We start from the raw sequence: 18889 nt of genomic DNA, 5'->3' as shown, positions 1-18889 counted from the left end.
GAAACAGTGATCACTGTGGCCAGAACCTCCTCCGATTCTAGCGAAGTTGGAAATCTGTGGGTGCTCGCTGCTGTATTCTCTCCACGTAGTGCGGCAGTGGATTCTCTTTGATGTACTTCTGGAGGTACCAGCAGGTCAGGTGAGCTCGGAGATCCTCCTCGACCACAAAGTCCAGGGCAGCCTAGGTACAAAGAGCAAGCCGGTGAAATGAGCTTCAGGAACACAGCAGAAAAGACTGAATGGGCAAGAGAGAGAGAGAGAGGAAGAAGAGGGGAAAAAAGAACAAACTTGTGACTGTAAATGCTCAAATAAAAGACAACCTCGCATTTCTATAGCACCTTTCAAAATCTTGTGGATGTTCCAAAGCCCTTTACAGCTAATGAGGTATTTTGAAAAGCTTGGGCCCGGCTGCAACCAACACCCGCACTCCGACCCACTCCCAGGGAACTGGAAAGTTGCGTCTAGTCATACCGAGTTATCTGGAGTGAGGTGAGTGAGTGCAGAGTCAGTGTGTCTGAGGCTCAGGCAGCAGCAGGTTAATAGGACCGCCCCCTCACCACCACCCCCTCCTTCCCTCCCTTGAAAGTATATGGCAATGTAAAAAAAATCACAGCAGTCAATTTGAGCACAGCAAATTATCATGGGCCTGATAACCTGTTTGTTTTGTGATGTTAATTGAGGGAGACATGTCAGTCAGGACACCTGGGTGAACGCTCCCCCCCCCCCCCACCCGTCCCCTCGCTGTTTCACTTTAGCTTCTTGCAGGGGGACCTGTGACCTCCACCCGAGAGGGTGGACAGGGCCTTACGTTAATGTGTCATCTGAATGACAGCACCTCTGACAAAACTGCTTAAATCACCACCATCGCCAATCAGGTGCGTTTGTGAGACAGTGGCGTGGTTGGTTCCGAAACAGCTGATCTAGCCAGCACCAACAGGGGCAGAAAAGAGCAAATAAGAGGCAGAAACCTTCATTGTGCAAAATGATGCATTAGTTTATGGATTGCAAGCTAATGTGTGGCATAAGATCACATAACTCAAGAAGCAAAGTAGGACTTGTTAATAATTAAATGGAGAGTCCGATTGATAAGTAGCTAACTCGACATCGCGGATAAGGTTTATCTCCCATCTTTATCTTGATGCCCCTTAAATGCATCAGTGCCATTCACCTCAACTACTCCTTATGATAGCAAGTTAGAGCTCTTGGGGCTAAAGGGATCAAGAGAAATGGGGGGGGGGGGGGGGGGGGGGGGTGGTGAGGTGGGATCAGGGTATTGAACTTGATAATCAGCCATGATCATAATGAATGGCGGAACAGGCTCAAAGGGCCGAATGGCCGCCTCCTGCTTCTATTTTCCATGTTTCTAAGTTCCACCTTCAGTCCACCCTGTGAGAAAAGAAATATCTCTTGACTTCCTCATTGGATTTACTAGTGACTGTCTTATGTTCAAACGGAAATATCTTTCCTATATCGACAGTATCAAACCTCTTCATAATCTTAAGGCTTCTATCAAGTCACCTCTTGGCCTTCTCTTTTCTACGGAAGAGCGTCCCATAGTTTTCAGTATTTCCCAACAATTATAACCTCTCACTTCTATTATTATCCTTGTAAACCTTTATGTGCCCCTGCCAATGCCTCTACACCTTTTCTGTAATATGGAGACCAGAACCATGCAGTGCGGCCTAGACAAGGCTCGGGTTTACACAGCTTTCCTGTCATTCAATTCTGTTTCTCTAGAAGTGCGCCCCAGAGCTGTGTTTGGAATTTTATGGCCTTGTTAACCAGCATTGCTTCTGGCGCCTCCAGAACAAATAACTCACTTGCCGAAGGAATCTGTCAACATCCTTGTGTTTTCTCAGCTTCCCCTATTCTACCGCACCACACTCACCACTAGAAATGTAACAAGGATGCCCCTTAATGGAATTCAGAATTCCATCCTGTCCCTAACTGGTCAATGGATTCAAATAACAACTCCATTTTGGAATATTAATGAATGATCCGAGCTAACTCGTAAGAAACAGTTTATCTTACAGGAATTTTCCTACAAGGTAAGTGTGACCTAGATTTACCCATCAGCTCTTCTGTTGGTTTTCATGTCCCGAGAAAAGGTATCAAATGGCAGGCATCGGGTATCTGACCAGAACAGTTTCAGATTAATTGGGTTCATTAATTACAAGCTGATCAACACGGAGAGAAATGACTTCGACATTTCATTTTGAGTTTCTGGGAACAGTCAGATTTTATTAATTTCCGCCTCTTCTACTTTCTTTATCCTGCGCTTTAAAGGTATTGGCTTCATAGCCATCAATTCAGAATCTCTTCAGCCTATCCCTTTGCACTCTAGTAAAGCTGTAGCCCAGTGGGTAGGCCACTCACCTCTCAGTCAAAGAAGTGTTGGTTCATCCCCACTTCTCCAGATACCCGAGCACAAGGGGCGGAATTCTCCCAGCCGGCAGCAGAGTGTCCACGCCGTCGTAAACGCTGTCGTGTTTTACGACGGCGTGAATGGGCCGCTGCCAGGAGTAATTCTGGCCCCTACAAGGGGCAGCGTGCCAATCCCGGCGCGAACTGTGCGCCGGGGGATCCGTGCATGCGCAGTGGCACCGGCACCAACACGCACATGCGCAGTGGCCTCCTTCAACGCGCCGGCCCCGACGCAACATGGCGCTGGGCTACAGGGACCGCGTGTAGGAAAGGAGGCCCCCAGCCAGAGAGGCCGGCCCGCCAATCGGTGGGCTCCGATCGCAGGGCAGCCCACATCGGAGGCCCCCTCCAGGGTCGGATCCCCACTCCCCAACAGGCCGCCACCCAACCCTTCCACGCCGAGGTCCGGCCGGCTGAGAGCAGGTTAGAACGGTGCCGGTGGGACTTGGTTTTTTTCTTACGGCCGCTCGGCCAATACGGGCCGGAGAATCGGTGGGCCGGCATCGGGGCGGCGTGGCCCGGTCGCGGGGATTCTTCGGCCCGGCCCAGTATATGGGTTGACACTCCTACACTGCCAGAAATGTCAGCTTTCGGAGGAGACATTAAAACTAGCCTTACTTTGATGCAAAAGCCTGTGACACGACTTTGAAGAAGAACAGGAGAGTTTTCTCAGTGTTCTGGGCGCTCCCGTAACCAAAAACACGAAAAGGAGATGGTCTGGTTATCTCATTGCTGTTTGTGGGAGCTTGCTGTGCACAATTTGGCTGATGCATTCCTTGTATTACAATAACGACTGCATTTCAAAAATGTACTTCATTGGATGTAAAATACTCTGCGATGAGCTCTGGTCATGAAAGATGCTTTATAAATGCAAGTTCTTTAAGTTATCCTGAAAGAAAAATAATTGAAACCGTTCCCAGATCAAGATGTTGCAGCGAGCTGTGATAATCTGAGATGCACTGTTTGAAAGGCCGGTAGAAAAAGTTTCAGTAACTTTCAAAAACACAAAACACTTGCAAGGAGCAATTTGCAAGGCTGTGCTAAGTGGCTTTTTCAAAGAACCGACACACACACAATGGACTAAATGTCCTTGTTCTGTGGAGAGAATATATATTTATATTCATTTACTGGATGTGGGCATCACTGGCTAGGACAGCATTTATTGCCCATCCCTAGTTACCCTTCAGAAGGTGGTGGTGAACTGCCTTCTTGAACCGCTGCAATCGCTGGGGTGTAGGTACACCCACAGTGCAGTTAGGGAGGGAGTTCCAGGATTTTGATCCAGCGACAGTAAAGGACCGGCCAGATATTTCCAAGACAAGATTGAGTGATGAGGAGGGTGATGGGGTTCCCAGGTATCTGCTGCTCTTGGCCTTCTAGATGGTAGTGGCCGTGGGTTTGGAAGGTATTTTTGTAACCATTCTTTGAATCTCACTCTGCCCAGCACTGCCCCTTTAAGGAAGCAATTCTAAAACCTGAATGGGCAACTTGTCAGTCAATAAACAAGAGCTTCAAGTTATTTCCCTCAACCTCCTCTGCCAGTCTCTCACACAGGCACACAGAGATACACATAGGCAAGCATGCACAGACAGGCAGACATACAGCCACACACACACACATACACACAGACAACACCACACACACAGATTCAGACAGAGACACACAGACAGACACACACATCAGTTGATTGTGCTTAATAAAGAGCATTTATTTCATAGCCCAGGTTTCTGGACTGCTGCCATTACATAAACCTACATTGCTTTACGTTTGCTGCTGAAGGCCAGCAGAACGCTGGCTTGGGTTTTGCAAAGCCTTCAGGGAATTCTATGAACGTGCAACAAACAAGCTGCAAATTGCAGCAATATATCCCCAGCCAGGTTAAACCATTTAAGAATTTCACAGCCTTTGGCTTTGTTATGGACTTTTTCCACTTTTTCCAAGTAATTCCTGAATGTTTTCCTTTGACCACTGTTTGCTGAGAATGCCTTTTTCACCTTCTTGCCATTTCACCTTGCTTTAACTCGAGATGTATTATACTGGTCGGAAATAAGTGATGTTCATTTTCCAGTGCTCTGGGCTAAAAAGGGAGGAAGTGGGTCAATGACGACAATAGTGACAGCAACAATTCCAACTTGCATTTATATAGCACCTTCATTCCAGCAAACATCCCAAGGTGCTACGCAGGTCCAATACATAGGGGGATGAAAGGAGAGGTGATCAAAAACCTGGTCAAAGAGATGGGTTTTAAGGAGTGTCTCAAAGGAGACAGGAGAGGGGGGGAAGAGGTTTGAGGAGGAGGATTTTCCAGCTCAGAACCTAAATGGTTGATGGTAAGGCTAATAGTGGGGCAAAGGAAGGGGTTGTGGGGTGCGTAAGAGCATAGGCTTGCTGCCCAGGTGACTGTAAAGGATCTTGTGGCACCATTCAAAACCAGGTGGGGCAATTCCCCTGCTGTGTTGGCCAACATTCCTCCCTCAATCATTGCCATTCACAAAATTAATTGCTTCTTCACCTCAGTTGCAGGTTGCGAGATCGGTCGGATTGCCATGGACACAGTTGGTTGTCATGTTTGCCTACTTAGCACTCACACTTCCAAAGTAATTTGTTGATTGTGAAACATTGCCAGTGTCCAGATAAGCTGCTAGATAAAGGCAAATTCTTCCTTTCCAAAAAGGGAATGGGCAAAAGGCAGACAACAAAGATTCCTGCAACCCAGTCTTACCTAGGATAGCTGAAACCTTCTTGAACACCAGGATTATACAAAGACTGAAGTAAATGTCACTCAATACAATTTCCAAAAATTACCTCGCCCCTTTCCTTTAAGGGCACTCAAGGCCTCAGTGTAACATCTCAACTGAAAGATGGTACCTCCGGCAGTGGAGCACTCTGTCTTGTACTGCACTGGAGTGCCAGCCCAGGTATTGTGCTCAAACTCTGAAGTAGGGCTTATACCCACAACTTTCTGATTCAGATGTGGGAGCACTGCCTACTGAACCACAGCTGACATACAGTAGGAGTACAGTAAGAGATTAATTCCGTGTTCATTTCTCAGTCCTGAAGTGCAGTGTTAAATAGCATCTTGCTAAGTATTACTCCTCCGCCAACAACTCATTCAAGGTTAATTGACTTTCCCTGGCATGAGTTCCAGATGAATGGCTATCCTTGCTAATAATGGAGCCTTCATAGCTCTGTGTAAATGGTTGTATTGATTGAAGTCTGTTTGTCAGTCCCAAGACATGAGCATTAATATGTACAACTATTCAGTAGGATGTGGGAGCAGGAACACTAGTGGTCTTACACATCGGTATAATTTCAACTGGGTTCTAAGGAATGTGATTAACATTACAAGTTGGCAATTCTTCTTGGTGAAGCGACATTCAAGGCAAAATAGCAAGAATATGCATCTTTTATGACCTCAAGGCAGCCAATGAAGTACTCCTTAAAATGACATTGCTGTTGTTAAGTTGGGAAATTTAGAAGCCAATTTACACACAGCAAGCTCCCACAAACAGCAATGCAGTAATCACAGAATTGTTACAGTGTGGAGGGAGGCCATTCAGCCCATTGTGTCTCTCCTGGCTCTCCGAATGAGCAATTCTCTTGGTGCCATTCTCCCACCTTCTCCCTGTTACCCTCCACATTCTTCCTCTTCAAATAACAGTCACGTTCCCGTTTGGATGCCTCAATTGAACCTGCTTCCACCACACTTTCGGGCGCAACATTCTGAATCTCAACCATATGCTGCGTGATAATTTTTTTTTTCACATTATAGTGGTACGGGCCAGGATTTAGAGAACCCCAAAGTGTATCATGGAGTTCATCTGAACCACAACTTTTAATAGATTGTGGTATGGGGAGCACATGGCCCACTCGACAGGTGTGGTACAGCAGAAACAGAAAAGTATTTTTTAAAGCAAAACAATGTTTATTCTATGAACTCAAGTTAACCTTTTTAAAACATAGTTAACATCTTAGCAACCATTAATTCAAATACAAACCCCAAAAAATACAACACTAAGTAATCCTTAATAACTTCCCAAACATCCAGAAGACAAAAGAAACACCTTTTAACAGAAGCACATTAGGTTTACATTCATTGCTGAGAACATTTATAATTCTTAATTCACCAAATGATCAAGAGATAGTCTTTGGATGGCAGAGAGAACAGCAGTACACCTGCTTGGTCTGGCTTCAGCTCCAACACTGAAAACAAAACTAAAACACACCCTGCAGCAAACAGTCTAAAACAAAAGTATAAAGCTGACAGACAGCCCAGCTCCGCCCACACTCTGACATCACTGATAAACACCCATTTCTTAAGGTTACATTTCTTAAGCACCCATTTCTTAAAGGTACTCTCACATGACAATAGAAAAGTTACAGCACAGAAGGAGGCCATTCGGCCCGTCTTGTCCATGCCAGCCCAAGAATACCCAAGTGCCCTTTCTATTCCCACCTTCCTGCACCTGTCCATAGCCCACTATCTTCATTGCCTTTTTTGCCAATTACTTCTGAATCTGTGCCCTCTCGTTCTCGATCCTTTCACGAGCGGGATCAGTTTCTCCCTATCTACTCTGTCCAGACCCCTCATGATTTCGAATGACCTCTATCAAATCTCCTCGCAACCTCCTTTCCCCCCCCCCCCCCCCCCCCCAAGGAAAACAATCCAAGCTTTTCCAATCTATCTTCATAACATCTCTGGAACCATTCTCAGGAAGCTTACCTGCACTCTCTCCAATGCCTTCTCATCTCTCCGAGAGTGCAGTGCCCAGAACAGAACACAATGCTCCAGCTGAGGCTGAACTAATGTCTTATACAAGTGTCTTGCTCTATGTCCCTATTAATAAAGCCCAGGAACTATGTGCTTTTTTCACCACTTTCTTAACCTGTCCTGCCACTTTCAATACTTACGTACGTTATGTGCCAGTCCCTCTGCTCCTGCACTGCTTTCAGCAATGTGGCCTTTATTCTCTCTTGTCTCTTTATGTTCTTCCGACCAAAACCAATCACTTCACATTTCTCCACATTACATTTTTCTGCCATCTGTCCGCCCGTTCCACCAACCCGTCAACATCCTTTTGAAATTTTACACTAATCTCCTCACAGTTCACAATGCTTCCAGGGTTCCTATCAGCCTTACATTGAGAATTGTGCTCTGTGCACCAAGGTCTAGGTAATTTTAGGTTAAGGGTTAAGGGACCAATAACTATTGGTCAGGAGTAAATAAATCAGGAGTAAGAAACGCAGCCGGGATTCCCCTTCCCAATTAACTTAGATCGCGTGACACGTTGATAAACCTGCTGGTTTGAGTAAAACTCCCTTCCTTTAAAGAAAAAAAATGCGATGAATCCAGCAGAACAAAATTTATGCCTTAGGCCGACTACTCAGGCAGTGAGATACAGTTTTCATGGAGATATCTAAGACAGCCAATGCACAACACCCTCCAACAGATGTTTCGCTTTAAGCCATGAGCTTCGGAAAATCCTCACACAGAACAACAAGGGTTACCTTAGCAACAATGCTGCCACCAATCAACAGGAGGCCTCAACTAGCCAATTACAAAGATCACTACAGTCATGACAACAAGAACAGGACCAATACTTAATCTTAATACTTCAAGAATAGGTCATCTTTACTCAGCGATCTGCACAAGCTGCCTCAGTATCATCTCACTTTTCCTGCTGTTTATGACGGTTTAACCTGGGAATGAATGCTTTCTCTTTTTTTGGATGGGATCCAGTTTAAAATTGGCACGGAGGAGGAACCAGGTGTCATAGAATTGTACAGCATGGATAGAGGCCATTCATCCCATTATGCCTGGGCCAGTGCTTTGACAAGAGTTCTCTAAATAGTCCCGTTCCCCACTTTTTGTCCATTTCTCTGCAAATAGTTCCTTTAATTCCTTTGTCAAAGTTATTATTGAATCTATTTCCACCACCTTTTCCAGATCGTAAGAATTCACTGTGTGACCACTTATTTCCCCTCTGGCTTTTGCGCCAATCATTTTAAATCTGTGTCCAATGGTTACTGACCCCTGCCAGAGGAAACCGTTTTTCCTATCTACTCTTATCAAAAGCCTTTATTATTCTGAACACCTCTATTAAATCCCCCATTCACCTTCTCTGCTCCAATTAGATGAATTCCAGCTTCTCCAGTCTTTCCACGGAACTGGAGTTCCTCATCTCCATGCCACTCTAGTAAATCTCTTCTTGCACTCTCTCCAAGGCCTTGTCACCCTTCCTAAAGTGTGGGTGTCCAGAATTAGACACAATGGTCCAGTTGACGCCATCATCAGTGGGCTATAAAGTCTAACATATAAATTAGGAGCAGGAGTAGGCCATCCGGTCCCTCGAGTCCGCTCCACCATTCAATGGATCATGGCTGATCTGACTCCGACCTCACTTCACATTCCCCCGACCCCCGATAACCTTTGACGCCCTTAATTGTTGGTCAAGAATCTATCCACCGCTGCCTGAAAAATATTCAATGACCCAGCTGTGATGATATGCATAAGTAACCATGTAAATAGTAATGCATATGACCTCCAACCAGCAGGTGGCAGAGGAGAACTACCACATGACTCTGTACTTCGAGGAGTCTGGAGATAGTAGTGATAGTGGCTAGTCATACTTGCAGTAGCTCTAGGATCATTTAGCATGGTTAGTAGTTTTTTGATACATTTCTCATAGCATTTATTTAACAATAAACATTTAACTAGTCAAGAACTAGACGTTCTGTTGTGCATGATCCCTACCGACTAAGCACCAGAACGTAACACCAGCCTCCCGCAGCTCTCCGAGAAAGAGAATTCCAAAGAGTCACGACCCTCAGAGAAACAAAGTCTCCTCAACTCTGTCTTAAACGGTCAACCCTTTATTTTTAAACAGTGTCGTTCCCCACGGTCTAGTCTCTTCCACAAGGGAAAACAGCCTTTCATAATCCATAACATAACTTCCTCGTTTGAGTCTCTATTTTTAAACTTCAAGGATCCTGAATGCTTTTTCTAAAAAAAATAAACAGCCTAATCAGTGTCCTGGCACCTTCAGAGATTTGCAGAGGTGCTTATATCATGTCAGTTTCTGCAGTAAATGTGTGAAGTAGCAAACCAAGCCTCAGACGTGATGATGCCATTCCAATAACACGCATACCTTAGCCATTAGCTTTGCTATTCCTCTTCCTCTGTAGGCATCAGGAACTTCTGTATGCTGCAGATCAATTGTTTTCTTTCCAACATAATCATATAAGAGCACTGCACGCTCGTGTGAACCTAGAAAAAGAAGAAACAAGGTGGCAATGGACAATGGTCAGCAACGCTCGTGCATTTATGCCACGCGCACTATTGGGTGAAAATATGCACTTTGTATAGAGCAATTCATTTTGCACCAACAGCCTCTCATGCTCCACTTTTAGCCCACCATTTCAAAACACTCCCAAGAGCTATGCCAGATCTGGATCTATCAGTTCCCTAGTGTTATGCAGGCACAATCCAGGTTTGGAGGAACAATAATCCACCGTTGTGCCTCTGGGTGTTTTTCCACTTTAAGATCATTTTGTTGACCAGTATTCTCAGAAAATGGGTCTCACTAGGAAGGCTGGCATTTATTATCCATCTCCCATTGCACTTGATAAGGTGATATTGGTGGGGCTCATTCTTGAACTGCTGCAGCCTGGTGTCAATGACTTGTCAATTACATTGTTAAGGTTGTTAACATCAATTACATTGTAACGGGAAACAGTTGATGGGTATTTTAACTCATGTCAATAGGGGATAGCTGAGACACTGGGTGTGGGTGAGGTACGTTGACACTGAACAAAGCCAATCAACTCTCTCAGCAAGAAAAGGTTTGTGTCTCAGTTTTGACTTCACCGACTGGCTTGAATCCTGTTAAGCACCTGTGTGGCTGAGGAGATCCGACAGTGTTGTTAGATTGGGAGTTTCAAAATTTTCACCCAGTGAGAGAAAAAAAAGACTTGCATTTATGTAGCAACTTTCATGGCCTGGTGACATCATAAAGTGCTTTAAAGCCAATGACGTGCTCTTCAAATGTGGTTGCTGTTGTAATGTAGGAACATATGATAGGAGCAGACATAGGCCATTTGGCTTTCTGAGTCTGCTTTAATCTTCAATAAGAGCACGGCTGAATTTCTACCTCGATCTCACATTTCACACCATCCCTCAATCTTTCAATTCCCTTAGTTTCTTGTGGTAAAATGGCCAATGGCCTGAAATTTAGGCACGATACAGAATTGGACACTTTAAATGAGAGCCACAGTCAGAACCACAGACAGGCCTGATAGGAAGCCAAACAGCCAAATTCAAATACACTGGGCAGAGATAGACTGGGGCAAGTCTGGGCTTGTCCTGTAGACATCAGGAGATAATCAGCCCCATTCAAATGGATCAATTGCTGTGGATTCTCCAGATGAAGCCAGATTTTCTGGCACCGAGATTTCTCTCCATTATCTTTATATGATTACGTGCAGACAAGGAATCTGAGGATGGACCCCTGGGGAGGGGTGGAATTCCTGGTGTTCTGCAAAGTTGCAATCAGCATCTCAATTGGGTATTGTAACCCCCGCCCAGTGACCTTATTGGCTGAGGACCAGAGAAGCTTCTGGAAGGGCGCAAAGAGTGGGATGAGAAAGAGACATCCAGAGACCCTCCCCTGCAAAGACTCGACACAGAGGCAACAGAGAAGACTCAACCTCGGGCCAGAGAATGGATGGAAGAGGAGAGTGAGACCACCCAAGACAAGGGCGCAAGATGACTGAGGCTCAGAGTATTGGACCCACAGCTCAATCAAGTTCATTGGCACGGGTCGTATTAAAATCCTGGGCAAACTATATTTGGGCATTTCGGGAGGATAACTGTTTTATTGTGATTGTGAATAAATTTGGCTTGAATAGTGAACCTGTGTCTGTCCTTTGTTCATTTCGCAAATAACAGCATCTGGGTCAAACGTTTTACTAATAAACTGGTCGATAATTTACAGACAACAAGGGAGTCCCTGGGTGGGTTTCAATAAGAAGTGCCCTAGTTGCCCCGAATTCAAACTCACCAACCTTGTATTCTCCAACATCCAGCCTGCGCCTGAACTAAGAGGGAAGTTGCCCCACATGGTTGGCCAGGATTCATGTGGACAGACAGAGTACAGGCATCTGACCAGTAAATTGGGCCATAAACCACGGGCGGCATTCTCCGACCCCCCGCTGGGTCGGAGAATCGCCCGGGGCGGCGTGAATTGCGCCCTGCCGCTCTGATGCCCACTGCCATATTCTCCAGTGCCGGTTTTCGGGTGGGGGCAGGGATCACGCCGCGCCGGTCGGGGGCCGTTGGCAGCGGCCTCCCTGGCTATTCTCCGGGCCCCGATGGACCGAGCGGCAGTCGGTTCCTGGCCAGTCCCGCCGGCGTGAAATGGACATGGTCCCACACGGTGGGACCTGGCTTGTAGGCCGGCTACTGAGGTCCTTGGGGGGGGGGGATCCGGCCCTCGCGGCCCACCGATCTGCGGGCGGGCTTGTGCCGTGGGGGCACTTCTTCCTTCCGCATCCGCCTCTGTAGGGCTCAGCCATGGCTGACGCGGAGCAGAACCACGCTGCGCATGCGCTGGAACACGCCGGCCAGTCTGCACAACGCAGAACCATGCCGGCGGTTCTGCACATGTGCCAACTCACGCCAGCCCTTCACCGTTGGTTGGCGCGGCGCCAGCCCCTTCAGCGCCGGCCTAGCCTCTGGAAATGCGGAGAATTCCACAACTTCAGGTTGGCCCGACGCTGGAGTGGTTTGCGCCGTTCTTGGCGCCGGCGTCGGCCCATTTCGCCAATTGCGGGAGAATTCCGCCCCAGGTGTCTGTAACATGAGGTGACCAAACTACGGAGTCAGAACGAGGATAATTGAGGGAGCTGGGTAAACTCTGTGGGAAGGAATTCAGTGAAAGCTGGACCCCCTACCCCGGTCAATTCCCACACACCCGTGCAAACCCTAGGGAGAGAGAGAGAAAGAGATAGAAATGGCAATCCGTGCCAAATGGGAAGAAACTCTTAGGAGATACTTCAACAAGAAATGGTTCAAATGGGTAGAATTGGGTAGGGCACTGATATCAGATCTGGGATCCGAAGGGAAAAATTGTTGCGACCACGTCCATAAAGAGTTGGACAGATGGGCTTCCAAGATAAGTAGAGCGGTTGCGATCGTTAGTCGTGTGGAACAGCTCCGTGGGAGAGAGGTGGAGAGTTTAAAATATAAAAAGGAAGTAGGTGACTGTAGCGAGCAGATCGAGAAGCTGAAAAGTGAGTTAGAGAGGTGAGAGGAGAGGTGAGAGCAGAGGAACCAAGCCAGCCTGCTGCAGATGAGCCAGTTTCAGGCGCAATGCGAGAAGGCGTATCAGAAAGAGCAGTGTGCGATCTGGGGTCACGACGCAGCACAACACACAGCAGAGGAATTAAAAGAGAAATGCAGCAATCAGGAGGCTGCAGTAAAGGTCCCGCACCAGGTAGGGAAAGAGAATAGAGCCTCACAGCAGACCATTTAAAGTGCCTGCGTGACATTGGAAAATTATAATCACAATTGTCTGTAAAACAAAAAGGACGTTCCTTGACAACAGAATCAGTGGGTAGTGACCCAGGGGCAGAGTAGGAAGTGATAGAGGAGGAAGTCTGCGATTATGCCGATTCTGATAATGGGTGGCACCGTAGCCATCTGGAATGGCCACTTACAACTAGGTACAGAGAAACTCGCACAGCCGAGCGGGTAAAATGGACAAGCCAGGACTCAGGCAGGCTCAGAGCCTGAAATGCATATTTGTAAGCAAGAAGTCCAGACGGTATCGAAACTCCGTCCAATTAGCATTGTAATGGGGCCGATTAACATTTGATGGCCCATCTTCACCAAAACAAAGGACTGGTACTCGAGCAACCGGTACAGTCACAGGCATTTCGGCGCCACTCCCTGTTTAAGGGAAACGCAAACAACGGGGTCAGTGACCGCTTGGGACACGCCCAGCCATCCAGATCCCCACCCACTTATTGGTTAGGAATCGAATGGAGTGATCAGGGATCACCCAATTAGTGGGGCCCAAACCGGAGGACATCCCAAAAGAGCGTGAAAACCCCTAAGTATAAGAAGAAGAGTCCGCCACATGTTCGCTCTCTCTTGGTCCTGGTACCCCGGCCACGGCCATTTCCAATTGCAGCACCACCAGAAGCAAGTCCAAGTTCAACGCTCGCTACCAGACGGACGAGCCTAGCTGAGCAGCAGTTACTCCTTCGGACTCGATAGATCCAGAATCGAACAGCGGCCACTGTTTCTCTGACCTAAGCCGGGTGCCTGAAGTCAAGTACAGGTTGTCTTATTCGATAGGTGTAATTAACTAGGAGTGTTTATGTTGCATAACTAATTGTGTGTAAATAAAGTACCCTTGACCTTGAACTAACTAACTGGTGTTTGGCTCTTTGATCGATAGCCGGTCGAAACTTGTGGTGGTATCATTTGATACCTGGCGACGCTAAGCATTAGGACATAAATAGCATAGAAAGAAGGGCAAATTCACTGATTGCCATAATTGGAACAGAGCCACAAAAAGGACAGAGAAAAGAGTATAGGAAAGAAAAGGCAACAGCACCCCCAGGAAATTCCTTCGCCCCTATGAACCAGGTCACCACTAGCCAGAATGCTAACTGATGTGACTCCATACACCATAGTGCAATTAACTGACATCGGCAAGACAGTGGAGGTGATTAAGCCAACAGCAGATCCAAATGTATTCTTTTGTGAGCTCAAACTAACAGAAGGTTTTGCATGGGTTAGATGATGTAGAGGAGGTAAAACTGATATTAATGTGCTTAAACCCAATGATACGCTCCGCCTTACCCAATCTCCAAAATATAGCCGGGGAGGGACGGGGGGGGGGACATTTGAAGAGATGCAGGTGGCAATTTTGACTGGAGTGGGATATGATAGAGGGGACCCAGGGATGGCGTGAATAAGTGTTGGCAAAAGAAAGGGGAACACCCGACAGGACACCCCAGTCACCTGTGGACACAATTCGTGGCAGTTTCTGGGTGGTTAGACCCAGTCCAGTTGGGCGAGCACAACCAATCCATGTGGATCTGAAGCTCGTCTTGCCAAATTATTTATCAGCACCTCAATGTCCAGGGCCATCAACGGGCAGGAGTCACGGGAGAATGGATTAAGGGATTGTGCTGATGGCCAGACATAGATAAAGACGTGCGATGTTACATCGATAACTGCATAGTCTGTGCTTCGTGAACCTGTATTTTGTCCTTTATTCATCTTGCAAATAAAGGCACCTGGGTAAAACATTTTGCTAATAAACTTGTTGAAGTGTCTGATAATTTACAGATAACAATCGAAAATTGTATCAAGCTTAGTCTTAAATCTACTTAACCACTGAGTATCTACAGTCCTCTGAAGTCGAAAATTCCTACCCTTTGAACGTTGATATTTCTCATCTCATTCCTAAGTGGTCAGCCCTATATTCTGAGACTTTGAACCCTAGTTCTGGGTTTCCCAGCCAGGGGAAACATTCTCCCTGGTGTGTCCCTTAAGAGTTTTATGTTCCAGAGACTGTCTGAGGGGATGGACGAGCGGGAGATAGCATGGAGGGTGGGGGGAAACGGTACGCGCGGCCAAGAGCCAGTGTATAAAGCTATGTAAATATACCATCTTGCCTTGTATATATCTTGCTCAGGGAGAATTTGCGTTATTTTGTTACGGGGGGGGGGGGGGGGGGTTATTGTTTGTAAGGGGAAAAAATTGCGTTGTTAAAAAACCTTAATAAAAATATTTAAAAAAAAAAAAAGAATATTATGTTCAAGTGAGGTCACCTCTCATTCATTTTGACTCTAGAGAATACACAACTCGACTCGTCAATCTCTCCATGTGGGACAATCCCTTTATCCCAGAAATCAGTTTAGAATCATCATTGCAATTCACTTGAGACAAGTATGTCCTCCCTTAGAGAAGGAGACTAAGGTTATTCACAGTACACTAGGTGTGCTCTCAACATGAAAGAAGAGTGCTCAGTGTCAGATTCGGATGGCATGCGAGTTGAAGAGGAATCTGGAGGCGTTGGTGTTCACATGCACCTGATGTTCTTGCTCCTCTGGGTGACGAAGGCTGCAGGTTTGGGAACAACATTTGGGAAAAACAAACGTTTGCGGAAATCTTACAACGGTGGGATTTCCTGCCCTGCCCCCCACCCCCGCAGGGCAGTGGAGGCAATCTGCCATTGAACGGCGGCACGGTCTTCCAGTCCTACCATTGTCAACGGGATTTCCCATTGTTCACACCCTCCGCTGCCAGGGAACCCATGGCAGGGGGTTGCAGTCAGCGGGATGGGACGATCCCGCCAGCGGAAAGGGCCAAAAAATCCAGCCCTACGTTTCAGAATTAATACTTTGGGACAAGCAAGGTCCTGGATAAATGCAAGTTCTTCATCTTTTTTTTTTGAGTCTTTCCACCCCATCTCTGAACCGCTACTACTGCTTGTAGCTAGTCCTAGCAGGAGATCAGCTGTCATGGTATTTCACACTAATCTGTCATCCTCCATCATTACCATTTAATCCAGTAATTTTTCCCTTATACTGTGGAAACCAAAATATCGGAGAATGCAAGTTGGTTGTTAATTTTGGATGCTCAGTCACATTTAGAACTAAAACAATGAAATTATTACTTACAAATTATAATTACATATGAGCGCATCATAGATATGGAACTGTGAGCTCCACGTGTCTGAGGGAAAGATGGACAGTTTCAGTGAACGATTGGAAAAGGAACTGTCCATCCTCCTGAGACTGGGTCTGGGCAGGTGCAGCGACACACAAGGTCCAGCTTCCATGTGCTGATGGTACCCCCTTCCCTTAGCTCTGGCTTCCTAGTCAGTTGTTTTACAATCTATGACATATTCCTGTGAAAGAAACCCAAATGTGGTAAACCTCAGATTCCACTTGTGTAAAACCTCCAACAGTCTCCATAGAAAGAATCCATTGAATCCCGACAGCTCAGAAGGAGGCCATTCGGCCCATCAAGCCTGCGCTGACCCTCCAAAAGAGTACCCTCCCTCGCCTTATCCTCACAAGCCCAATCAGCCTGGGCATATTTGGATACTAAGGGGCAATTTTAACATGGCCAATCCACCTAATCTGCACATCTTTGGACTGTGGGAGGAAACTGGAGCACCCAGAGGAAACCCACGCAGACATGGGGGAAATGTGCAAACTCCACACAGTAAACCAAAGTTGGAATTGGACCTCGGTCCCTGGCACTGTGAGGCAACAGTGCCAACCACGGCACTTTTGAGCTGGTCACACTTTGGACTAAAGTTGCTGCAGGTTATTTTATTGTTATATTATAGATGATATATCACATTTTTACACGCACACACAAAGATAGAAAGATAGAAGTCATCAACCATTCAACTACCCAGTGGAGAGTTTCCCTGATGCACAGCTAAAGCAGGGATCAGTTACTCAAACATACACTTGCAACGGTGGCATGGTGGCACAGTGGTTAGCCCTGCTGCCTCACGTCGCTGGGGACCCGGGTTCGATCCCAACCACGGGTCACTGACCATGTGGATTTTGCACATTCTCCCCATGTCTGCGTGGGTCTCACCCCCACAACCCAAAGATGTGCAGGGTAGGTGGATTGGCCAAGCTAAATTTCCCCTTAATTGGAATTTTTGAAAAAACATTTGTAGGATCCGAGCTTGGATCTCTAATCAATGTTTACTTGCTCGGATGGTAATAATGGTGAGGATGCTACAATCTGCCTCACTGCCCCTGAATTTAGAGGGAGAGGAGGCAAAATCAGCCAGAGTTCTTGCTGTGATCAATACCCAATGACACTGCAGGATAGTGCACTGTGGGCCAGCTCTGGCTCTATTGGTAGCTCTCTCAAGTCCCAAGTTCACGGGTGCAAGTCTCACTCCAGAAACCCAAGGATGCAATCCAGGTTGACACTCCTCGTGCAGTACCAGGTGAGCGCTGCACTATCAGAGGTGCCATGAGGCATTAAATCATTTGCGCTCTAAGTGAGCCTAATGGATTCCATTGCACTATTTTGAAGAACAGAACAGAAGTTCTCCCTAGGGAACACGCTAATATTCATCCCTCATCTACACAAAATAAAACCCCATGTTATTTGGTTATTTGTTGTTTGTGGGAACTTGCTGTTTGCAGATTGGCTGCTGCTTTTCCTCAATTACAACAGTGATGACATTCTAAAGGACTTCATTGAATATAAAACACTTCGTAAAGTGTTGAGCTTGTGAAATGCACTATAAAGTCCATGTATTTTTCTTTCTTTCAATCAATATTCAGTGATTTGACAATCTCTGTTACAGGGCTTGAACAATACTTTGTTCCTGATCAGGAAGATGCACCCCCAATGCAGCAAAGTGACTCTACCCATTTTGAAAGTCGGGCTGGAAATGCAGTTGCTAACTTCAGCCTGACAGAACAACTTGCAAGATTGTTTTAAATGACTTTCTCAATCCACCGTTTCTACCACCATGAGGGCGGGAAGGCAGTCTGGTGCCTGCAGCTCTACTTCTGACCAATAGGGTGGGATTGCAGGAATAGGACGGGGAAAATTGGGCACAGGGTAGGGTGGTCTTTCAAAGGGCCGGTCCTTCTACACTGTAGGGATTCTGTGATTCAATGAATAGGGAACTTCAATGATCTACTAACCCATCATTAACACAATCTTTATAAAACACTTTGAAATCTCAAAACGGAGGAAGCCCTCAGCACCCCCAGGATGCTAGAGGTGTGCAAGCACACCTCACAGCCAGTCCATTCATTTCTGATCTGGCCCATTACTTTAGACACTGCTGCAGTTCTTTTGCATTCTGAGTTTTAGCTTTTCAAAGATGAAAAAGAATTGTATTTATACACAATATTTCATTGACCTCAGGCCATCTCAAAGTGCTTTCCAGCCAATTAGGTACTTTTGTGAAGCGTACTCACGGTTATAATGCAGGAAATCCAGCAGCCAAACTGTACACAGCAAGCTCCCACAAACAGCAAGGAGTTAAATGAGCAGACTGTGGTAGTCACCACTGATTGTATAATAGTTGTTATTACAGGTAATACGGTAAGGCTCCTGTACTACAGGTACGGGGCTAGATCCCTGCCTGCTGCCTCCGCCCAGTAGGCGGAGTATAAATGTGGGTGCACACTGAGCTGCTCCCATTCTGGTAGCAACTGCAGGAGGCCACACACCTCTGCTCAATAAAGCCTCGATTGGTCTCTACTCTTGGCTCGTCGTAATTGATAGTGCATCCCAGACACTTTGTTCTTAGTGTTTTGGTTCAGCGATCAATATTGGTCAGAATCCCCTGGCTCTTCTTCAAAATGGTGGCGCATGATCATTTACATCTACCTGAGCAGGACATACACACAGGTAAACACCGCTACCAGTGCCGACTCCCTCAGCGCTCGA

The 18889-nt window shown here is 46.5% G+C and overlaps 1 protein-coding gene across 1 annotated transcript in view; it reads right to left on the bottom strand.

The window, feature by feature from the left end:
* Positions 1 to 18889, bottom strand: part of LOC140394131 (protein NATD1-like) — a 46910-nt gene that overhangs the window by 12267 nt on the left and 15754 nt on the right. The window contains exons 2-3 of the mRNA XM_072481009.1: positions 9573 to 9691; positions 27 to 181 (exon numbers count right to left, since the gene is read on the bottom strand). Coding sequence (XP_072337110.1) covers positions 38 to 181; positions 9573 to 9691 — 263 coding nt within the window. The 3' untranslated portion in view covers positions 27 to 37. The remainder of the gene's footprint in view (positions 1 to 26; positions 182 to 9572; positions 9692 to 18889) is intronic.

This window comes from Scyliorhinus torazame, chromosome 17 (genome assembly GCF_047496885.1).
Source record: "Scyliorhinus torazame isolate Kashiwa2021f chromosome 17, sScyTor2.1, whole genome shotgun sequence".
Taxonomy (NCBI): Eukaryota; Metazoa; Chordata; class Chondrichthyes; order Carcharhiniformes; family Scyliorhinidae; genus Scyliorhinus; species Scyliorhinus torazame.
This window is presented reverse-complemented; position numbering and strand designations above follow the sequence as displayed.